Below are 24,530 nucleotides of genomic sequence, written 5' to 3' on the forward strand. Positions count from 1 at the left end.
TGATCACAGATGCTAAGATTTTGCCAAGTCCAAACAGATGATGCCAATTAACCTGAGCTTTCGTGTGAAGCTTGATGTGAGCTATATGCTAGAATCCAATTTAGAGACTATGGTTGCTGTCTAGAGCCCAATCCTATGACTTGTGGAGGATTAAGAGAATGCACTGAAATTTTATTTTGGTAGATAACATTTACGTGAAAACATAACGAGGAAAAGTAATAACTTCACTCTAAAAGCACTTTGCTGACCTCGGAATAGAGAATGCTCCATCGGGAAGAACACTAGAAACACGTACGCGAACACACGACACACCAAAACTGCGATCTAATGCACCGACGAGAACGCTTCTGAAAGCCATGTCGGCTGGGAATTCCATGGAGAATGCTATGCAACGCAGCGATGGGGATGCCTGAGGACAAGGCCATGTGGTGCAGGAACTCCATGACAACACTGTCGCAGAGCTGACCCCCACGAACGACTTTTTGGATTCCGCACGGCAGCAGGGCGAAGCGAGGACCAACTTCGGCGGCATTGTTGTCGGAGAATGGATGGACAACAGTTAACTCGGGTGGAGGACAAGGATTCGTCTCGTGGCCGTGGAAGTCCCAAGAGATGCCGAAAGTTTGTGGTGAAGCTGATGCTTCTTCTACATCCTGCGTCAGCCGGCACGATTAGATGGGTATGATGCTTCCTAGGATCAGGGAAACTGCAGAAAGTGATGGAGATGAGACTATGTTCGCAAAGAACTATCTTTTAAGAGCAAGAAAGTCAAACGCTTAGACTCTGCAGTTCAGCATTCCGCGCGCATAAAATTGGTGAATGATACAGTCCATGCAAGTCTAACTGAGACTCCAAAAATCCATGCATCAAATCACCACAATAATCCAATACATAACAGTGAAAGAAAAATCTTCAGATTTGTTGAAATAGAATAATCATAATTTTTTTTTCCTTCGTCATACTTACAGAGAAAGTGAGTTCCACAACATTCTGGCAGGTAAGGCCAGCAGATGTCAACCTACCGATGATCATAGAACATCGACAAGAAAAAAATGCCAGCCTTGACATATATGATCTATTACAGCAAGGATATTACTTATCAGGTGAAGATGCCGAGTCAACCAACTATTCGATTCTGGTTAATGCTAACCCAGCAATCCTACTTCGGTCTCATTCAGAGTGGAAGCTTCCGACTAGGCAAACAGAGACAGAACCATCACATGATTACCATGTCACGGAGTGTCTGAGCAGCAAGGAAAATGACAAGTAATACACAGAGAACTGTTGTGGTGTGAGGAAAATGACACATAATGGGGATCACAGAGAACTATTTACACAACGCTTTCTAGGTTTTCTTGGAGCAACAATCTTGCTGCATTCATTATCAGGACTAATGGCATGTGGTGTTGCTCCCAGTGGCTGCACTTTCAAACTCCTTGGATTTCTAGCTTTGCCAAATTGTCCAGGAAGAGAGTGAACTACCTCTTGAGAACTTTTAGAAGAGATGTCCCTTTTTGCATCTTCATGTTTGGGTTTTAGCCGCAAAGTATGGCACGGATTTTGGCATGACTGCCCTAGGCTAGATTGGTTTATCTCCTCCTCAACTGACCCTTGTCTGATTGGCGTTGATCGACGTGAATGATTGAAGTTGCAACTATCTTGATTACTTTTCCTCACTATGGCAGCAGTGGGAACCTCCTATCCCAAAAAAAAAAAAACAATTCTCAGTGTGTTAGACATCCGGAACCAGTCAGCTGAACAACAATACTATCACAAGTAGACTTATCATAATGCTAATAAGATCAAGAATATCTTTCTAAGACCAAAATGGATTAAGCACTTTCGGCCATATTAGGCTTCAGAGAATAAGACTGAGATTAATCACATATATTGAAAGCAAGTGCTATCTGAATAATTTTCAGTTGAAAACTCTGCTTCTCCAGTTCCTAATACAGCAACACTCTGCACTGGATCCTTTTCAACCATTGAGATCTTTTTGATAAAATGTCACTGTTCAACTAAATATTATCTAATATTTCTTCAATTTTTTAAATAGAGATTCTTAGGTCCTCTTCCTCTCCTTGCAACATAATCTTATTGACTCAACTCATTTAGTCAGAGTATTTGTAGGTTTCCTTTAAACGTATTGATATCATCTTATCAATATCATCAACAAGCAAAATGCACTAAGTCCATCTTTTGTGACAACGATATGTTTCACATCAGAAATCTGATACTGAAATTCTCAGGCATACACAGGAAATGTTACCTTAATTAGAGCTTCTGTTGATTGTCCATATTCTGATTCATCATCTTCCGAGTCATCAATCTCCTCACATTCAAACTCCACATTTGCACTTTCGTCATCAGAGTCACTCAATTCTTCTTGTTCCATTATGATATCTAGATCAGATTCATCATAATCTTTTGTGCACTGGCTTAGACAATCATTGGGCATCTGCACAACTTGCAAGGAATTGACATCCTTTTCACAGCATCCTCTTGTACGTGAAGCTGCAGATTCAGAACAATTTGCATTATGTTGAAATGACATATCAGCATCTATGCCTTTATCCATGGTTGGCTGAAACCTTGGACTGCCCGACTTGTTGAACTGATGCATACTTGAATCTCCAGCTTGTCTTGTCTTTTCATTTTCTTTCACCGAATACAAGTGTATGTCCAAATCAAGTTCATTTTCCTTCTCATGATGGCAAAGGGGTGCTCCACCAGCTGGAATTTGGCTATTACCAACCAGATTTTCTCTTGAGACTGGATTAGAATCACAGGACAACTTATTATGATGACTTGATGCTGCAAAAACACCAGGATCAACTGAAGACACCATACAAAGATCAGCAGTTGCATTGTTGGTTCTTCGCAGAAGTGGATGGAAGTCAACTGAAAACAAATCTAATGGTGCATCTATTGAATTTCGACTTCCACTGATCCTGTCTTTCATAGTAAAACAATGTTGAGATTTGGAAAAAATGGAATCTTTTTGAAGTTGAGCCCCCAGGTGACAAGTACCAGAAGCAGCAGGATGTGTGTTCATAGAATAATATGATGAAAGTTGATCTTCAGAGGCATGGAACAGCAATGGGTGCATCTGGAGATCTGATTGTGAAGCATTTTCTTCTGCCACATGCTGATCTGAAGTAGCTCCACCAACTTGCCGGTGACTAGCTTCTGGACCATTATCTGATGGCATGATTAAATTTTCGCCAGGATTTGTTACAGTACTTTCTCCCTTTGCTACTCCAGAAGACTTGGATGGATTTCTAACTCCATTCTTACTTGTGTAAGCATGTGCTGATCCACTGGGATGATTTTGGAGAGCTGACTGAGATATGACACGAACAGAAGGGGGAAGGTTTATAGGAGGCAAGCCAGGTGCCAACTTGACCACTCGTGCACCTTTACATTTACGTGTTGGGCAGGGTAATGACCCTAAATGACTTCCAGGTCTCCCGAAATTGGAAATGGAAGAAAGATGATTCAACTGTGAAGTGTAAGATGAAGTATATCTGGGGTCAGAACAGTGAGATAAAGGATGCATACTTTTCATGGGCTTTAAGGAATTGTTAATTTCATGCACTGCTCTGTCCTTCTGCACTTGAAAGCATTCTGAGCTGGAAGCAAACTTTTCAGTAGTGTTGGTACCATGATAGATAATCATGTTGGTAAACTGTACATTGCTCCTACCAATGCCTGAAAGAGAAATCTCATAGGATAAGTTATTGGAGCTCCCTGTTTCAGTGTCTGCAAGGAATGCTTCATGAACATAAGCTTCATTTTCATTGTCCATGTCCTCTCCACTATTATCCTCTTCATTATCAACCTGGAAAATCATGCAGCCAATGAATACAATGAAACAATACTCCAACAATTCAAAATTTCTTAATCTTATAAAGTAAGCTAAATTGACCTCCTTCTCAGATAATGGGTGCCCATCAACCATTGAAGCCTTCAGTCTTCTTCGTTTTGCTTCATATAATCTCCTCTTCTCCTTTATGGCTTCACTCTTTCTGTAAGATTTCTGTGTTCCAGTAGCAATTCGCCACTGCCGTGGTAGCAAGGAGGGATCTCTGTGTCGAACAAAATACTTCCAAACTGATAACCAGTCCTGTTTAAAAAGCTTGAGGCCCTGGTTTGACCAAGCAATTACAGTATCACAATACAGCATAATTGTGTCCTACTAATCATAATCAAACGGCTAGTATCGTCCAATGGTGTCACCTCATAGATCCGTGCCTTCTCATCTGCTGTCAATGGAGAAGTTTTCATCCGTCGCACAGCCTAGATAAAGTTGGCAAATGAAGCAGACTATAGAATTCCAATAACAACTATTTAACTGATACCTTCAATTTTATATTGCAGAAATATTTGATGACAATATTGTAAAAGATTAGATAACTCAAGATTCGAAAATAAATTTATACACTACTGACTGATATGAATCATTAGACTTCAGCAATGAAACTAAAGGTTTAACTTATGGTTTTGATATTAAAAAAAAGTAATGAATTATTTTTTGGCTCATAATTCATGGAAATTCAAGCAAAAGATTGAATACCAAGTCAGCCATTAGTTATGGCTATTATTGCTACCTTTCTATTTGACTCTATTCATTTCTGGGAAGTCATTTGAATCCATGTCTTCAAAGTTCTGCCATTTTTTCCAGGGTTCCTACTGTAACTAAATCTTCTTTTGCAAATTAGGTATTGAGGAATACCTAAAGTTTCTTCTTTTGCAACTTTTCAGTTTGTTTTCCAGGTGTTGTATAATTTTCTAACACTGCACAGTTTTTAGCTAGTTGTTATTAAGGCTTGGTGATATGATAACAAGAACAACATGAACATGCAATAGCTTTATAAATCCTATCGACAAACTAATGCAGCCTGTTCTCCCATAGTTTTTTATTTCATCGTAATCTGGCATATCCTATAGTGTTTTCTGTATTTAATTTTTCCTCTTTCATATTATTCCCTTTTTCTTTACTTTGATCAGTCCAAAAATCTTTCCTAGTCATTGTTATGTTCACTTAATGGAATTAAGCCATCTTGCTTCCACAAGTAAAAGAAAGAAATGAAAAGTAGAGAATGATTAACAACAAAACTCATCCAAGATGATAGGAAGCATGTAATGACTGATGCCTTCAAAACTGAATTCAACACAAAGTTCTTGTAGAACTTGTAAACAGTTGGTGACAAAACTCATTCAAGGCTCCAACATACAAAAGGAAGCAACAGTAAAAAATCCACCAAATGTTGGAAAAGCTTTGACAACAAAAGACAAAGCCAACATTTTTAGCAATTTAACCAATCAACACAAGAGTCTGGATGCCAATTTGTATAATTTTGTATACTGATATATAAAAAATTTCAAGTATTACATAGCAATTGAATAGCTTCCAGTAAAACATAGGTCTAGAGATTAAATAAATCAGGTAAGCTGGCTTAGGACAGATTGCCCTCCATTCCCAGGTCACTGGTAAAGTAAGAATCCAATACCAGCAACTCATGCTTAGCCTATCTGAACCATGTTAATATATCTACAACAGCACCAACTTGGTCTACAACAAGGAGATGAAACAATAGGATGAAGAGAAGGAAGAAGTAAAGGTGGTGAAAAAGCAAACTATGATTTTTAGGACCAATTTTAAAAAATGATGCTTTTTCAACTATGTAGTTTCCTGACCACCCGACATGTTAATCAGCATAATATTACTAGCCCTATGATTTACTTGGTTTTATTTTTAATCCAAAGGGCATAACATACAGTATTTCCAAAAATTCCTCTCTACCCAGACTACTTTTTATAGGGAGGGGCCTACAGTTTTAAGACAGAACAATATTTTGGTCCTCCATATTTTACTCAATCTTTTAGTTTAATTGATTAAATTTTATGTTATTTCCAATCCTACCATCAATATGTAAACTCAAGTTAAAATCTTTAAACACATTATATTAGCTTGTCTTCCAACAAGTCAGTTGCACCAATTCAGATGACTATATCAGTTTTTGACCCAGCTATTACTTATTGATATTAGTGGAAGTAGCCATCATATAAACTAACATTAGGGAAGAAATAAAATCAAAAGTAAGAAAAGCACATAAAATAGATAGCTTTGTGTTACATGTGCTTACTGAAAGCTTTATAAAAGCATACCTTTATTGGATTTGCAGGTGCCTTGGAAGAGCTACGATTCTTTTGCCTAACAAATATCTACACCAACAACATACATAATATAATTTAGTGAACAATGTTTTGATGAGAAGGTCAAGGAAAATGTTATATTGGAATATCAAGATAGCCATTATGAATATTTTTTAAAGATATATGCAGGCACTAAAGCCACTGTCCAGTTTCAAAGGAAGGCCTGAAAACAATGTAAATCAGATATGCGACTTTGACCCTAGAACAAGGTGCAAAATAATAAATAAAACTGGATAAAAAACATTTGTCAAGAAAGTTCACAGCCAACAAACATGCACACTGGTGAGGCAGCATAATTTATAACCTGTTAAAAATAGCATCCTAAAATTGATAAGAGGTATTTGCTTGTGATTGCCAAGGAAGAACAACTTACATCTACAACCATCTTAAAACTTATTTTCACAAATAAGAAAAAGTTAAAATAAATGACCAAGATAATCCATAATTTTAAACATTGTTCTCTTTCGTATGTCCAAGTATGTCTCTACCCCCATGCTATTGGAAAATCCATTGCAAAACACTGGAGACAGGATATTGAGGATAGACGAGGATAGATGCAAATGTTAAATCAGAGGAATGCGAAAGGTTTAATTGCTTACTTCAGTCGTTAAGTTGAAAATTTTATTTTCAGCAGAACAGGAAGAAAAAGAAAAACAATACTTACAACATACTAACCTCAAAGTGAGAATTACGTCATGTTCAAAAGCAAAGACAGGAAGTCAATTAACAAATTCGAAATTTGGAACTTCATATTAGAATTTCTGACATTAAAAAAGCATCCTCATTTCACTCATATGATGGCTTGACTAAAGTTGTACATTTTCATATCAGATATAGAGCAGCAGTTATTTCCTGCAGAGATAGTAATATGAGAATTTCATAGATATATTTTATTTGCAAAAGATGTATATTAATTTATGGCATGATGTCAGGACTTCAAAGTAAATGAACTAGATGATTGGACAAAAATGTAGACTGATAGTTCACTTACTAAAATGCCAGTCTTGCATATTGTTTCACCATCCTTTTAAATAGGAATTATCTCGACGTTTGGATTGTATAAACTAAACAAACGAACAAGAATAATAGAAGTACCAGTTCTCCTAATCAAGCATAATAGCAGTACCAGTTAACCATTCATATTAAGAGCACTCGTCATACTCCTTATCAGTTGTCAAAACATCATATTTCTTTCCAATCAATTGGCATGTTACTTTCTTCGAAAAATAACCTCCCTATGAGCGTTGATTATTTTTCTTGTCCTATAAATTAAGTGGACAAGAAAGATATACGGAGGATTACAAAGCAACCTAACGGAGTTTGAGTAGTACAAAAGATTTTTGTTAGAAAAGCATCTCCATTAAAAAACTGAAAGTAGAATATAAGTAACTGTGTGAATACCTATGTTCTATTATCATTGCAATACAAGGAATAGGAACAACCTGATGCTTCGTTTTACAAGGAAGAAAGTGCTTTTGTATGGCTCCCCAGTCATTGTTGTATTTCATCAGTCCCATTGCTAATAATCTGTATGAGATCTTAAAATTAGAACATGAATTACTAAAACCATATCGATTAAATGGAAGTGCTATTGTCAATATTATGCAGAAGTATACAACTAAAATCCTAGTGCCATTTCCTATATGCCTAATCTTATTGTTTTGAAATAATACAGCAATGGTTCCCATTTTGATATCTTAACCCTAAATCCTAGCCATAAAGGTTGAATACATGCCAAAGAACATATACCTGACACTCTGGAAGGAATGAACCTCATTAAAAGCATTAAGTGGTATAAAGATATATATGCCTTAATGGTCCTCTTACAAATTCACATTGCAATGCGCTCTTCCTTTTCCATGAATTGTCATGCAGCATGTCACTCAATTGTCAAGTTAGCATTCAAGAAAACAAATAACATCAAATGATATATTCATATGTTCTCCTATTTTAAAATTTTAAAATAAAATATTCAATTAGCACAAACTTTATATATGTTCTCCAGAAAATATTTTTGTCTGATAATTGATTATATAAGGGTTGTCACAAATTCAATCCCAAGTGTATGTACATATCTCTAAACAGCCCTCATTTTCATAAATTAAGGACTCAAATAGAGTACAAACATGACTAGGTTCTTAAGAGATTTTCATAAGAAATATTACTCAAATTCCTCTCAGTATGCTACTTGCTCTTGCATGCAACCTCTCTGCCTTGGTAAGAATAATGAAAGTAAAAGGGTTTAGAATATACAATTTTATGAAGTGAAATAATGTTACAATGCAGAACAACAATAAGGTCTCAAAGACATCAAATTCATTGATCGAACAAAATGTTAAAAAAATGCACCATTTTCAAAATTTTGTCAAAAGACATACAACGACATAGTTTAACAGACACCAAAATCTTGTTATTAATAAATATTAAGATGTAATAGCAAATCATAGTATACAACTCACTGAATCTTACACATTCAAATAACAATCAAATAGTTAGAGCAAGCAAGTAACCACATAATGGTCAAGCCATTTACATGGCATTTAAATATATAAAAACTTAGCATATTATTAAACTAAATGGATATCACAGAACTAGTAGATTTAAAAATATTTAAAACTTTAGCCAAACTTGAAAAAAGAACCTACACAGGTCATTATTGGTGTCTGTGCTGCTTAGTCCTTCTGTACATCAAAATAGGATTCACAATTTGTTTTATAAGTAAATAAAGGTACAAAATTATAAATCAACTGAAACATGGACTTGCTGCATTTTGTCTCGCTTAAAATTGATTGTATAGACCAAGGTTCACAATTTCGTACCATACCAGAGTAACGAGCTGTGCTCAATACGGTACTGTATTAGTATACCAAGCGATATGCTCTGGAGTACCGCTCGTGTATATATATATATATATATATATATAAGGAAAAAATTGAGAAAAAAAAAGAGCGACGTTGTCAAGGTGACGTCACCTCGTTTCTTCTCCCCGTGTGGGGAGAAGAAATCTCATTTTCTTCTCCTCGCGAATCCTCGACAATGTTGCCGAGGCTTCTTCTTCCTGCGCGGATGAGGAGAAGTCGCCGACGACGCCGAGGCCTCGTTGCCTTAGACGAGGAGGAGGTGACATTTCATCGGTGGCGTCCGACGAGGGAGGGCGGTGGCGGATCGAGATCGTCGAGGGAGAGCGACGTTAGATCTCCAAGTTCTTCCTTTTCTTCTCCCTCTTCTTCCTTCTCCCTCGGCTAATATCACCCCGTAGCGGGCAACGACGGTTGAAATCGACCATCACCGACCGATTTTGCATGATAATGGGGCGGAAACAACCCCAATCGACGATACCGCCCGATAGCGGGTGATCTGCGTACCGATCTGCTGGCGGACCGGGTGATATCATTCGAAATTAAAAACGTAGGTATAGACTATTCACCACATATGCTAAATGGGATCATTCTGAATAAGGATCTTTAAAAAATGGTTACACCAGATACCAAATTGTTAAAAATGTCTAATATTAGTTAGTTCTTTTAAATGAAAGAGTTGGAAAACTTAAACTATCTCCTCAAACTATTAACAAAAGAACAATTCCCAAAAAAGTATGATGTAAATGGCAAATAAACTAGAATAGGTAAGATGTTATCACTTATATAACACCTCGATTAGTTCTACGTCGGAAGTTGGCTAAGACTGACTTATAAGGATCTGATCGGTATACTACCATTAACCTTCGCTTAAGCATTTTGAGCCAATGGTTTATGCTCAATGAAGTTAACATATCAGTTATCCCATTATACTGGTCATGACAATTGATATCAAAGCCGACCTACTACTGGGGCATGGTGTGGGGCTTGAGTAGTAAGCATCTACCTATAGATGGGATCAGAGAATACGTCATGGCATGGATCCACCACTATGCTATACCTCACATGCACTGTGTTAGAATTTGATCTGAGATATGCTGGGCCATGATGAGGATGTAAGAGATTGCAATCTGAAGTGGTCTAAGACTAAAATTGATTTATAAGAGCTTGACAAGTGTACTAATATTAACTTCGACTAACATTTTAAGCCAATGGTTTGGGCTCAACAAAGTTAACATGCCAATTATCCCATCAGACTGGATCATGACAATGGCCCTCTGTCTTCCGACGAAACCCCCAAACTCCTTGATCTCCCCTCCACCATCAACAAAGAAAAGAAGAGTGATGAATCCTGAACAAGTAATGACACCATGTACGTGGTGTCAGTTCCACCTGATTCTCATGTAATCATCCTCACCCCTAATAACTTATCACAAATATTATAATTTTATCCACCAGCCTAAAAGGCCATCAACACATAATTTTATCCTACTGAACACAGAAACTGGTTACAGATTTATAATTTTCTGCAGAATCACTTTCTTTAAACTGTGATCAATCCATTAACATGAACCAGTCAATATTGCATGGACTAGCACATATAATATGAAGACATGCACCACCATACCCGGTCCCCCTCAAATGGCACAGTTTGTACCATGTGTAACAAAAAAATTTGTCATAATACAGATAATAATTAAAATCAACAATCTGAACATGGATAAGCAACAAATTTCAACACAGTGCTATCAGATAATAAGTTCATAAAGTGCAGGTAAAAGGGTTACACCGCTTGTTATAAATAAGAATAGCACCTTATAAAGTTGCTTGTAAATAGTTGATAATTTTTCAAGAACCAATGAAAAGATGTTGTATCATTAATGAATGTCATCAACAGAGAGAGAGACTGACAGATAGACAGAGAGAGAGAGAGAGAGAGAGAGAGAGAGAGAGATGGGGGAGGAGGGAGGCAACTCACTCATCTTCTGCATCAGTGAAGAGCACACGATTAGCAACAGCCGGTACCGGAGGTTTGTGAGGGAATAATGCTAAATTAAATAGAGGATAAAACCTCTTTGCTAGCTTGGCAATTTCCATTGGCACAAGAGCAACAGTTTGCTTCTTGGTATTTTCCACTAGAGTAGCAGCCAGTGACTTTTTGGGTGGTAATTGACCAGGCGGAGGTGGCAATGCTGTTTTTGAGGGAATGCCATTCGGCTCACCATACAAAATTTGATCTGTTCCCATCTGAGATGTGAGCATAGGAAACGGAAAAAGAGGTTCCCTTTTCAAGTGACTCTTGTCAACTGGATCATCCAAGTGACTTTGTCTATACCTTAAAACAGCTGCAGTGAGCAAGGTACCAAGTTAAAGCATCAAAAGAAACAAAAAGATGAAACCAAGACATGATTGGGAGTATTTCAGTCACGTACTAGCCGAAACATCTGCCATATAACTCTTAGCCAACTGAAGTGGCACAACATCAAGGATGGAAAATATGGGGCCATCTATTGAAGGTGTCCAATGAGAAAATTCAGAACTCTCACTAGAATCAATCTGCAATGATGCATGGATATTTGGAGCCGGAAAACAGGACATGTCATAAGGAGCTTTTCTCCTGGCCAACCCTTCTTCATGTCTAGCAACCATCTCCATGATCAACTCTTGAACTTCCATAGCAACTTGCTGTCGGGATGAATCAAGAACACTAACAGAAAAGACCTGTATAAGGAGTTGAACATGTTCATGTATCAGACAGTACAGCTGGCCTAACTGCTGATACGTAAAACCATGGGTTAAATCAGCCCCAGAGAAAGCAAATGGGCAATGAGAAAAGCTTTCAGGAGAATGAAATCGCAATCCAAGAGCAGGAACAGGAGCTATTTGAGCATTTGAGACATAAGGCAGTATAGGACGCAGTGGCATCTTGTCAAGCCCCAAAAAACATTTCTTCTTTTCAGCAGACTCCCTTAGGCGTTTCTTTTGTCTAGTTTCTGGTCTATGAACATCTTCCTCATTTTTATCACTTCGCCTCTTGTCATCATCAAAACTTTCATCAATGTCACTTTCTAATGCTTCCTCAATTTCAATTGCAAAGTCAGCATCATTTTCCTCATCTTCATCCAAAATTTCGTCATCTTGTCCTGCCTGTCCATTACCATCTCCTCCCAGCAACACAGCAGCAAGAAACTTGCGATACTCTTCTTCATCATCAACATTTTGCAAGTCATCATCATCATCAGATTCCTGAAGAAAAGCTTCCAACTCTTCGAGGGTATAATTTGCAAGAGAATGGCGAGCTCTGGTCCGCTTGCAGATTGCATCCTCATCATCTATCTCGACAGCTTGCTCCCTTAAACATATTGAGTATGAAGAGCTTGTAGCCTGGCCAGGCAACTCTTCTTTGGTAAGCTCTTCAGCAGCTTCGCTTTCATCCCCAGATGCAGCTTTTTTATAGCTTCCTTCAGGATGAGCTGATTCCTCTTCCTGCCAATTGAACCTATTTAGTTCTTCCACCTCAGGCTTTTCTAGAACAACATCCTTTCCAGTAACATCTTCAGCTGTCAGTCTATTTTGCATAACAATCTCCTCGTCTTCAGTTCCTGAATCTAGATTGCGGCAAGTAATCACAGATTTTCTTGGTGACACACCATCACCTTGGTGCTTTAATGAGCTCGAAAAAACTTCACCAATATCATCGCCAGTAGCTTCATTGTCCGAACTCAAGCCAGATGAGGCTTCTGACAGGGATTCCCCTCTCCAGGTGGGATTGAAGTCCACATCATCATCATCCTCATCATCTTCAACTTCCATATTCACTTTGTTGGTCATGGACAAGATGTCAAGGGAAATGGGAATATTTCAATGCTTCCAATGCTTAAGTTTCACATGCTGGGTAGCAATGGACATGACATCTGGAAAAAAGAGAAGATTTTAGCCAAAGAAGTTAAAGAAATAAAGCAGTGGGTGGAGGATGATGCTGAAACCCTAAAATTTTTGAGCTTGCAGGAGAATATCATTGTCTTCGAAATCCGCTAGGTCCAACACAGAAACCACAGTTTCTAGGGATTGACTGATCACATAAGAGAAATACGAAGAAAAAGGATTTATAAAAACAAAGGGAGAAGCTGAAAAACAACAAGAGGAGGGTAAGAGGATGAGGAAACAAAATCGCATTGAAGGACCACAGCGTCTATACCAAATGCCTCCGACAATCTCTTCTAAGTTCTTCCGCCGACTCAATTATCTCGTCGCTCGTGTAGGAAGCGTGAAAGAGTGGAAACGAAGCAAAAGAGCAAACATGTACATAGAAAGTGGTTTCTCAAGCGAAAGAAAAGAGGAAAAGGAATGTTGACCAAGAATGGGGGCCAAAAATCGAAGATTGAATTTGATCACCTATAGTTCGGAATAGAGGCAAAAGCAAGTTAATCGCTTGACAAGTTTCGCATGTTTTATCTCTAAAGGAGAGATCCAAAACCAAAGGAAGAATTCAAAGAAAAATATTAAAGAAAGATTTCTATACTACCACGGACAAAATTGTAAATAAGGTGTTTGATGTAATGCTCATGTATGTTCGTGTCTTTCAATTTTGTTCAAGTTTTGCATAGCATGTAAGGGGCTGACAGTAGGCTTAACAGCCTCATTTTGGTTGGCTTTGGTGGCCGCTTAAGGCCTACACATGAAGGTTGTGTCATAAGGACACTTGTGGGCATTTCAATCTATAGTGGATCATTTTGGACCTTTTGTTACGCGACCGTTCAGAACTTGTTAAATTTATGTTTATAATTTGCATTGGATATGAAGTATTTGTTGAAATGGTTGCTTGTGGATCCCGAGTGAAACGCTTTCTATAACCCGTTTTCTCTTTTATAGGTCCTAAGGGACCATAGGAGGTTTCGAGGAGGCTGATATTTGCGGGCAAACACGCAAGGGTGCTGCATGACTTAGGCAAAACCAGCTAAGTTCGTGACATATGGTATCTGAGCAGGACAAGCAGACATACAAACACTTGACATACAAACGTGGGGGACATAGTAGAGCTACGTTGAGGGCAACTAGCACACATGACCATTTGGGGGAAACGAGCATGGAGATGTGGGAAAATGAGTCACTCAGAAGAGCGAGCGTTTGAGATTGACTTTAAAAGGAATGACTAACCCTTCGTGCGAGAGGCACCACGAGGACAAGCAAGTTGGGAAGAATGTGCAGTGCACACAGGTTGGGATGTCTGAGTTCGAGCTACGATTCGATGTTGGCAACCATAATTGACGATGCTCAAAGCAAGTGGGGGACTTGGTAAAAGATGAGACCGTACAAAGTGGGATAGGTTGCTTAGTGGTTGAAAAAATTGTGTAAAACTCACAAAGGTGAGGGGAATTGCTAACTCGAAGAATTCAGTACTCATGTAAGAGCTTGTATGTGGACGATAGAATGTTTGTGGCCATCCCAAAGCGACCGAAACTCGATGTCATGGAGCATTAAAGCTTTCTCTTCGGCATGGGAAGGACACGTCTGTAGAACGTTAAAGTGTGTAGTGAGTTCAGCATGCTGCTAAGCCTTAGGGGGTGCAGTGGGGGCTATATTGGTGAGGAGTCATAATCTAGCAAGTGCGTTTGCGGGGGCAAAACAATGCACAGTTTGTTTAGCAAGGCGGAGTAGTCCAAGGGAATGGTGGTCTTCGAAACTTTCATAAGGAAGGATGCGAAGAGAGAAGCTCCAACGGGACATATATCTATGAGGGATAAGTCTCGATTCTCCAAAGGGAGAATCGTGTGCAACAAACCGCACATGTTGAGAAGGAGTATATCAAGATAACAACTCCACAAAACTCAACGGACCGAGCGAGCGACGAGGAGTCATCACATGATCCCGCATGAGGTAATGCATTGGTGGATGTATTGTGAGATTAAGTGGGGGAGTGACCCAAGGCAACACTAAATGAAGACACACTTAGAGCCGATATGAAGAGCAGACTTAACGAAGGGTTGACCCGTGGAATGGTGCGTGCGAGGACCACCATCAACTCAATGCAAACCAAGGAGCAGAGCAACTTGGATGCAACTTGGTGAAGTACGTAAACCGGCATGAAGGGAGTCAGCATAGAAGATAGAACATGGAACGAAGGCACGAAACTTTCTTTTGACAGAGGTCAAGGATATGAACTCTTGTAGAAGCAAGAGCGGGATTATGTTATTCCATACGTCCCTCATGCTGATGGAGCAGACTCATCTTGCATGATGCCAAAGACGAAGGGAGCTTCGACATGCACCTTATCTCGGAGAAGCATTTGACGGAGGAACCAAGGCGACTCAACTTACGAAGGCGAAGTTGGATTCGGAAGGCCTTGGCACGAGGCAAGAGGACGCGGAGGCGAGTACTCTTGAAAAAGATGCCATAGTGCTGCCATTCGTGTTGCCATGAAGGAATCGGTACGCAGCAGAGATTGTGCTGATAGAGACGAAGATCGATTGCTAAAGGAGCGAATACAATTGAGGGTGGAAAAGACCCTGCGGTGTGTTGGCAGAGGCCACACATGAAGGGATGACAATCTGAGTTTATCCCACAATGATCAGAATGCAATGAAGATATCACTAGGAGGCGACATAGTGCAACAGATCGTGGTGAAACAGTTCGTGGTAATGCGATACACACAAATCTTGTCCCGCGAGGGACTAGATCATACGAAGGTATGATCGGGAGTTACTAGGAGCTCTACTTCGATGAATAACATGAAAACAAAAAGGGCTATAGTGATATCTTCCATGCGTACACCATGAATAACATGAAAACAAAAGGAGCTCTACCATGGCATTCGAGGAGTGAATGCTATGGTACCATAGAGGTGGGTCTTCCATACGTACACCGAATTTTACATCGGATGAAAGCCTTGATTATCAACATATGGGGGCTGTGTACTAACGAGGGAGAATTTCGAATGCATGTAGCAGAGAGTCCCACGAGGGTATTGATTATATGGAAGTATGATTGAAATAGTTAGAGAGTTGGAGTACTCTAGAGCTCGTATTCGTTTAAGGGAGTTCGACAAATCAGAGGACAAGGCCAAGTAAGTGAACGATGTTACCAAGGAAGCTAATGAGAACAAAATCGATGCGAGCCCTGCAACATAATGACGGAGGTCATGCATGAAAGTTGCAGTCTGTCTTTCCATCGACCAAAGGAAACTGCTCGGAGAACACAGAGGTATTAAAGCAGGTGGTCGAAAGGGGTGAGGAAGGGACGACGAGTCCAGAGGGACTTAGCTACCCAAAACTAAGTATCGGTTATAACGGAGGTAGACTCAAAGGAGTGCTATAGGGCCGCATAGGTGGATCTACCGATTGTGAAGAAAGAGACATAGATACGAGGTGATGGATAGTAGGGCATGAGAATGGCAGCACCATGATACCACAGAGGCAAGACTTCCGTGGAGTCGTCGATCCCTTGATCTCATGGAGGGAGAGCGCTTGATAATGAAAGAAGTTGAGGAGGTGGAGAATGCAGAGGTAAACTCCAAGTACTGAGACAAGGCTAAAGGGCGAAGGCCAGAAAACTTTGTAAGACCGATGTTAACGAGCTTCTCATTAAGATAGCCGAAAACTTCGGGTCGTTGCAAGAGTGCTCAACCAAGGAATAAAATAAGGAGTACGTGGTGTTGTAGCTTTGCTATTTAGAGGAGTAGACAACATAGATGATAGAGAAGACGATGCAATCCCAAAGGCGACTAAAACTATTAGAGATTTGCTCCAAGTTTATGTGAAAACTTTTTGCATTCCAGAAGTTCGATAACATTGAGAAGGTAAATCACAGTAGCTAACTCAATGCAAGGAATGCAAACACTTCATGTGCTTCAGAAGTGTGAGCAAAGAGCGGGAGAAAGTAATAACCAGCTCGATGTATAAAGTACAACCCTCGTGAAGGTGAGCGAACTTAAGGAACCTTTGCTTTCTCAACTCTTAAGAGAATGGATAAAACCGAGTACCCAAATTCTCTTCTCTGTCTAGCAGAGGAGCTTTGTACAGATTCAAAGATCCTTTGAAGAAACATAATGGAAGACAATAGTTGTCAAATCCTCACCAATGATGATCAGTGCTACTAAGAGTAGATTGTTTGCTTCATTTCCTAACAAAATGCCAATTAAAAGTGGAAGTGATGCGAACTTCGAAGTCTATGAGACGATTCTCGTTAAAGCTCCAACAAACATCCACCCAGTTCAAGCGACATGAGGTATTTGAGAGATTAAGCATACTAAGGATAGTCTTTTCCTTTATCTGAAGGATCCGCAAGGACCAACAGGGATCAACACAACTTAGCCGACCTCACACCAGAGTCAGTAATTGGCGAGTTGATGCAGAATGGCGGATCAAAGTTTGATTACTCAATAACAGTGGCGGAGTATAGCTGGGAGCCAAGAGATGCATTGCAGCTAGAGCAGAAGATTTAAGACTCCGTAAAGGCAAATGCAACTTCTACAAAGGCTTCGACGAAGACGTCAAAGAAATAAATGGGGGAGAATGTCACGGACAAAATTATAAATAGGGTGTTTGATATAATGCTCATGTATGTCCGTGTCTTTCAGTTTTGTTCACGTTTTGCACAGTATGTAGGGGGCTAACAGTAAGCTTAGCAGCCCATTTTGGTTGGTTTTGGTGGCCGTTTTAGGCTTGTATATGTAGGTTGTGTCATAAAGACACTTGTGAGCATTTCGAGGACCATTTTGAACCTTTGTTGTGCGACCATTCAAAGCTTGTTAAGTCTATGTTTGTAATTTATATTGGATATAAAGTGTTTGCTGAAATAGTAGCTTGTGGATCCCAAGTAAAACGCTTTCTCTAACCCGTTTTCTCTTATGTAGGTCCTAATGGACAATAATAAGTTTAGGGGAGGCTGACGTTTGTAGACGGACACGCAAGGGTGCCACACGACTTAGGCAAAACAAACTATGTTCTTGACAATATGTACATTAAGATGGAATAATAACAACAACAATAGAATGATGGGCAAAAGACTCACCGAGAGAGACAACAAGCCAAGACCACCAAGGCTTCGACTAAGACGACCAAAATTAGGGTTTCGAAATAATAATATATCCTTTCTCTGCTCGTGAATAGAAGAGAAGGAGGCGAGGGAATCAACCGGAGGAAAAGGATCAAGTTCTTGAATTTTTCGCCTCCGAGGTAGAAGAGAGGAGAGAAGTGGTGATGAGGGTAGGAGGCAGATGGGTTACCTTCTTTCTAATCGATAGCCATCATTTTACTCGTGCTAATTGGCACATGAGTGGCACACCGATGAGTCCGACCATGGAGTAACTCGTGAATGGATCGGATCCAACCCGATCTGGTCCAATATCAGCTAGATACAGGTTAAGTATGGTGTACTAATCGGAATAAGAATCGATCCTATTAGAACGATCTAAATCGGATCGAGATCGGTCAAATTTGTTACGATCCAACTACGACGTGAACCGACACCTAATAAATAAATTACCACAGGGTTTTAAAATAAAAGAACAGTATTTTCGTAGTTTATAAATATATAATGTATTCATTATATATAATGATTGATTGACATGTCAGTGTGAGATATAATGTAGAACTTCCAGTTTAGCAGAGAAGAAGTTCCATTCTCTCACATTGACATGCTTACAATTACGATTGACTTAATCCTGTGCTAATTTTTTACATCCTCGTCTTGCCAACCTTCCCATGTTGGCATATAAATATCACCACACACACGAGCTCTCACAGCTGCACTACTCTCTCATGCACCAATAATTAACATCTAATCCTTTTTCTTGGTTTCTTAGACAACAATAATTAACATATTAGTGTTAATTATTGGTGCAAGAGAAAGAAATAAAGCATTAGGCGGAGGATGATACTGAAACCCTAAAATTTTCGAGCTTGTAGGAAAATATCGTTGTCGTCCCGGAGGGGAAGGGCAGGGGGGAGGACGGTGTCGGCGAAGGGGAGGAACTGCGACGAAGGGGGAAGGAGGAGTGAGGAGAAGGGAAGGGGAGGATGGTGTCGGGGAAGGGAAGGAGCTACGACAAAGGGGGGAAGCGGGAAGAGGGAGAAGGGAGGGGGAGGATGGGGTCGGGGAAGGAGGGGAGCAACGATGGTGGACGAGGGAGAGGGAGGGAGGAGGGAACGGGGAAGGGGGGCGGCCACTGCGAAAGAGGATGATGAGGAGAAAGAGAGAGATATCGGGGGGGGGGCAGAGACGCCGTTTCGCCGATAGATAGGAAGAAGCAGCAGCCGCCGTTCACCGAGGAAAACGCCGCATCGACAAGAACTCCCCGGAGGACGACACCGCAGTTGCTGTTCGCCGATAGAGGAAGACAGCCGCTTGCCGAGGAAATGCCGCAGTCGCCGCAAGGAGGGAAAGAGAGTCGCCGATGGGGAGATAGTCGTTGTGTCTAGAGCACGCGTGCGCTAGGGGTCACTATTCTCATTTGGTTCAGGTTCCAAACTAGCTCGACTCAGGCTTAACCCAGTTATAACTGGATCAGGAAGACGCGTGAGCCGAACTGGCCAAAACGAGCCCATGGGCCAGGAGACGCTCCTGGCCGTGACATTATATTTCTAATGAAAAATAAATAATATAAATATATAAAAAAATTTGAGATTTATAATAATTGAAGCAACACACGTTGGAAACAATAAATGATCAACTAATTACTGTATGGAGGCGGCAAATAAGTGCTTAAAACTGATCAGTTATAAAATATTAATGGGAAAAAAGAAAAATAAATCAAAACTTGTTTAGGGTTTAGGGTTTAGGGACGGTCGATCGTTGCCGCCCGCTACAGGACGGTATTAGCCGAGGGAGAAGGAAGAAGAGAGAGAAGAAAAAGGAGAACTTGGAGATCTGTGCCACTCTCCATCGACGATCCCAATTCGTCGTCGCCCTCCCTCACCAGGCGTCGCAGATGCGATGTCGCCTCCTAGTTTAAGGCTCGTGTGTGTGGTGATATTTATATACCAACATGGGGAGGTTGGCAAGACGAGGATGTAAAAAATTAGCACAGAATTAAGTCAGTCGTAATTGTAAGCATGTCAGTGTGAGAGAATGAAACTTCTTCTCTGCTAAACTGGAAGTTCTACATTATATCTCACACTGACATGTCAATCAATCATTATATATAATGAATACATTATATATTTATAAACTACGAAAATACTGTTCTTTTATTTTAAAATCAGTATTTTGATCTAAACCCTAAACCCTAAACCCTAGCCTCTACCAAGAATTTAAGCTCATGATGGTGTCTACGGCTAGGTTTCCACCATCGTCGAGGAAGGGGCGGTCATGAAATAGACCAAAAGAATCTTTCCCAAAGAATCCCTTTACCGAACCATCTTTGGACCAAGGATCAAGAACTTATGACGGAACGATGACAATAGGATGGAAGCAAGCAAAAGGATGCCATCGTCATAGAAGACCATTGCAACGAGAGAAAACCCACCTCCACCTCGTCCATGAAAAGTAGCCTGTCGCCACCATCGTGTAAGTGGTTGGGCAGCCACGAAAATTGACCAAAAGAATCTTTCCTAATGAATCCTCGTATTGACCCTTAATGCTTGGTCGTGGTTCATATAGAGAAGAATATCCCTTGCCATCAACCACATTAAAATATGTTATCTCTAGACAACAAGAGAAGGGAACAGTAGCTTTCAAGAGATTCCTTGCTGCAATATATAATCTGAAGAATGAAAGATGAGCAGTGTTCAAGCATGGAAAGTAGATTCTGCAAAATAGGTACCACAGCTAATTCCTCAGCTGTCACTGTCACTGTCTCCAAGTTCTAATTTTCTGAAACTTACTAAGAGACCCTGAGCTTTTTGAACAAATTCAGAGATATCAATGTGGTCAAAGTCTTCAATACCAGGTACTACATATGTGACTTGTTGGAGCTTTATTAAGCAAATCACTCTATTCTTCTTTAAAAATTAAATAATAAACTAAATTTGATACCTCAGAATCAGTAATATCAAATATAACATAGAGTAGTCAGAGGAGATATAAAAGATAAAAAAGACCTAGAGATCTATTTAGCAGCAGAAATTGTTCATAGGAATCTGATCACAAACCATCAAATTTTTCTTCCCATCAGGCTTTTGGACAACTGGTAGCAATGTTTTTTGGGAATCATTCATAAACTCGAGTAATAATCCTGTAAGTTTTCTTCTCCAATTTAGCATCAAATAACTCCCTACTGCTTGGTAATCCCACTTTGGAAAGATAACAAACATAAAAAATACCAAATATTTAAGCTAATGAACAAATAAAGAAATGCCAACTTCAACAAAAGTAAAAGAATGTCCTACTGGTTTCATAAAACAAATTAACCTTTGAGAAAAATTCAATGATCCTCGCCTTATATCTGGGATGTACAAGTCATTGAAGGTCCACTTGTGCATCCTAACCAATCAGTCTACATTGCACAAGGCAACATGCAGCTCATGCCATTACATGCAACTAGAATGTACTAACGTAACCAAGGACTTGTATGGTAAAAAACTCATAAATGGGGGCAATCCCTTAATACAAATGACTTTAAAATTGAGATTAATCTTAATACAAGGTGAAGATTGCCCTTAATACAAGGGCAATCTTCACATGCCTTTAGCATTCACAGATCAGAGTCAATGGCTTTAAAATTGAGATCATCATCCGTACCTTTTCTAGAGGAGTGAATGATACAATGACATTTTAATGTTTGAGATATACCCTACTATTGAACATAAAGATGCTTGATAGCCTCTATTTCGGTGCAAGCAGTCACTTCATCAATGTTATGACAAGAGATGCATGTACACACTGTACGTTCTCATTTGAACTGAAAGCTAGGTGATAAACAGTATGACCTTTCTATGTTGCACCACCAATATCTCAAATAAAACATGGGTCAAAGATGTCAGATGCACCAATGAGTAAAAGACGGGCAATTTAAGGATTCAGAAAAAGAAACATATATCTCAGTTAAAATAAGATAATTCCTTTAATATACAAACTTCCTATGGTTTTAGTTCTGTTAAAAAGAACTATGACCTACCACAGGGACTTCCAACTTATTATTTATTGACCAAATTATCAATAAGCAATACTACACTAAATTATTTATTCACCAAACGAGAAGATTATCCAATAGCCCTACTACACTATATAACTTTCCTTTCCTCCAGAAAACACAAGCAATAAAAAGAAGAAATCAGACATATTTTATAAAAAAATACAAACATGTGAGAAGTTAAAATTGATGGTGTCAAAAAGATGATCAGCAAACCCATTAACTAACATTCCACCTAGAATCAGGGAATATAAAAAATAACCTACTCTCAAGATTAAAAACACCAATTGCCAAGATCGCATAAAATAACCTACAATATCGAGATTCTCCACATCAGTAACCTACTCTATCGGGGATGGGGGGAGGAAGGGGACGAACCCCGTGGCGGGTGGTGTGGGGGGGGGGGGGGGAGGCGGGGCGCGTGGTGGGCGAGGGATGGGGGTGGCGGTTGCGGGGTGTGTTGGGTTTGGGGGGGCGCTTCCAGGAAGGGATGGAAGAGGGAGGAAGAGCTGTGGTCCCGGAGGGGAAGAGGAGGGGAGGATGGTGTCGGAGAAGGGGGAGGAAACGTGACGAAGGGGGAAGAAGGAGGGAAGGGGAGGATGGTGTCGGGGAAGGGAGGAGCAGCGAGAGAGGGGTAAAGGGTAAAGAGGGAGGAGAAGGGAGGGGGAGGAAGGTGTCGGCGGAAGGAGCGGAGCTGCGACAGTGGAAGAGGGAGGGGGAGAGAGGAGGGATCGGGGAAGGGGGGGCTGCAACGGCGAAGGAGGAAGAGGAAAAGAAAGAGAGAGATACCGGGGGGGGGGGGGGGGGGGGCGGAGACGCTGTTTCGCCGATGGAGAGGAAAACGCCGCAGCGACAGGAACTCAGCGGAGGAAGACACCGCCGTTGCGTCCGCTGTTCGCCGATGGGGAGGAAGACAGCCGATCGCCGAGGAAACGCCGCAGTCGTCGCACGGGAGAAAGAGTCGCTGGGTTTAGGGCACGGGTGACCCGGTAAGGGGAGGGATTTTATACAGACCATATTCAAATTTGGTTCAATCAGAAGTAGGATATAAATGTCGCCCGATAAAGTTTTAACCTGTAACGAATGAATCAGGTCGGTGCCTGAGCCGAGCCCTGCTTGGGCTCAAAAGGGCGCAAGGGCCCCGCCCCAGCCCAGTGGAGGCCCTCCTCGCCATAACATCATATTTCCAATAGAAAAATAGATATTACTAAATATTAGAAAAAATAAAGATTTAAAATAATTGATGCAGGACACATTGGCAATAAAAAAATAATTAAGATTTAACTAATTGAGATTTAAAATAATATAGGATTTAGGGTTTAGGGTTTAGGGTTTTAGGGTTTTAGGGTTTTAGGGTTTTAGGGTTTAGGGTTTTTTAGGGTTTAGGGTTTCGGGTTTAGGGTTTCGGGTTTAGGGTTTAGGGTTTAGGGTTAGGGTTTAGGGTTTAGGGTTTAGGGTTTAGGGTTTAGGGTTTAGGGTTTAGGGTTTAGGGTTTTAGGGTTTAGGGTTTAGGGTTTAGGGTTTAGGGTTTAGGGTTTAGGGTTTAGGGTTTAGGGTTTAGGGTTTAGGGTTTAGGGTTTAGGGTTTAGGGTTTAGGGTTTAGGGTTTTAGGGTTTAGGGTTTAGGGTTTAGGGTTTAGGGTTTAGGGTTTAGGGTTTAGGGTTTAGGGTTTAGGGTTTAGGGTTTAGGGTTTAGGGTTTAGGGTTTAGGGTTTAGGGTTTAGGGTTTAGGGTTTAGGGTTTAGGGTTTAGGGTTTAGGGTTTAGGGTTTAGGGTTTTAGGGTTTAGGGTTTAGGGTTTAGGGTTTAGGGTTTAGGGTTTAGGGTTTAGGGTTTAGGGTTTAGGGTTTACGGTTTAGGGTTTAGGGTTTAGGGTTTAGGGTTTAGGGTTTAGGGTTTAGGGTTTAGGGTTTAGGGTTTAGGGTTTAGGGTTTAGGGTTTAGGGTTTAGGGTTTAGGGTTTAGGGTTTAGGGTTTAGGGTTTAGGGTTTAGGGTTTAGGGTTTAGGGTTTAGGGTTTAGGGTTTAGGGTTTAGGGTTTAGGGTTTAGGGTTTAGGGTTTAGGGTTTAGGGTTTAGGGTTTAGGGTTTAGGGTTTAGGGTTTAGGGTTTAGGGTTTAGGGTTTAGGGTTTAGGGTTTAGGGTTTAGGGTTTAGGGTTTAGGGTTTAGGGTTTAGGGTTTAGGGTTTAGGGTTTAGGGTTTAGGGTTTAGGGTTTAGGGTTTAGGGTTTAGGGTTTAGGGTTTAGGGTTTAGGGTTTAGGGTTTAGGGTTTAGGGTTTAGGGTTTAGGGTTTAGGGTTTAGGGTTTAGGGTTTAGGGTTTAGGGTTTAGGGTTTAGGGTTTAGGGTTTAGGGTTTAGGGTTTAGGGTTTAGGGTTTAGGGTTTAGGG

At 40.3% G+C, this 24,530-nt stretch overlaps 1 protein-coding gene across 1 annotated transcript; it reads right to left on the minus strand.

The window, feature by feature from the left end:
- Positions 1–898: 898 nt before the first annotated feature.
- LOC135581509 (uncharacterized) lies at positions 899–22,198 on the minus strand. The gene is made up of 9 exons (XM_065140688.1): positions 20,542–22,198; positions 11,510–12,991; positions 11,056–11,422; positions 7,662–7,746; positions 6,172–6,228; positions 4,240–4,299; positions 3,929–4,147; positions 2,270–3,841; positions 899–1,698 (listed from the first exon to the last, which is right to left on the minus strand). The coding sequence occupies exons 2-9, from the start codon at positions 12,906–12,908 to the stop codon at positions 1,318–1,320; spliced, it is 4,140 nt and encodes a 1,379-aa protein (XP_064996760.1). The 5' UTR covers positions 12,909–12,991; positions 20,542–22,198; the 3' UTR covers positions 899–1,317.
- Between the last annotated feature and the right edge of the window lie 2,332 nt (positions 22,199–24,530).

Source organism: Musa acuminata, chromosome BXJ3-3 (assembly GCF_036884655.1).
Source record: "Musa acuminata AAA Group cultivar baxijiao chromosome BXJ3-3, Cavendish_Baxijiao_AAA, whole genome shotgun sequence".
Taxonomy (NCBI): domain Eukaryota; kingdom Viridiplantae; phylum Streptophyta; class Magnoliopsida; order Zingiberales; family Musaceae; genus Musa; species Musa acuminata.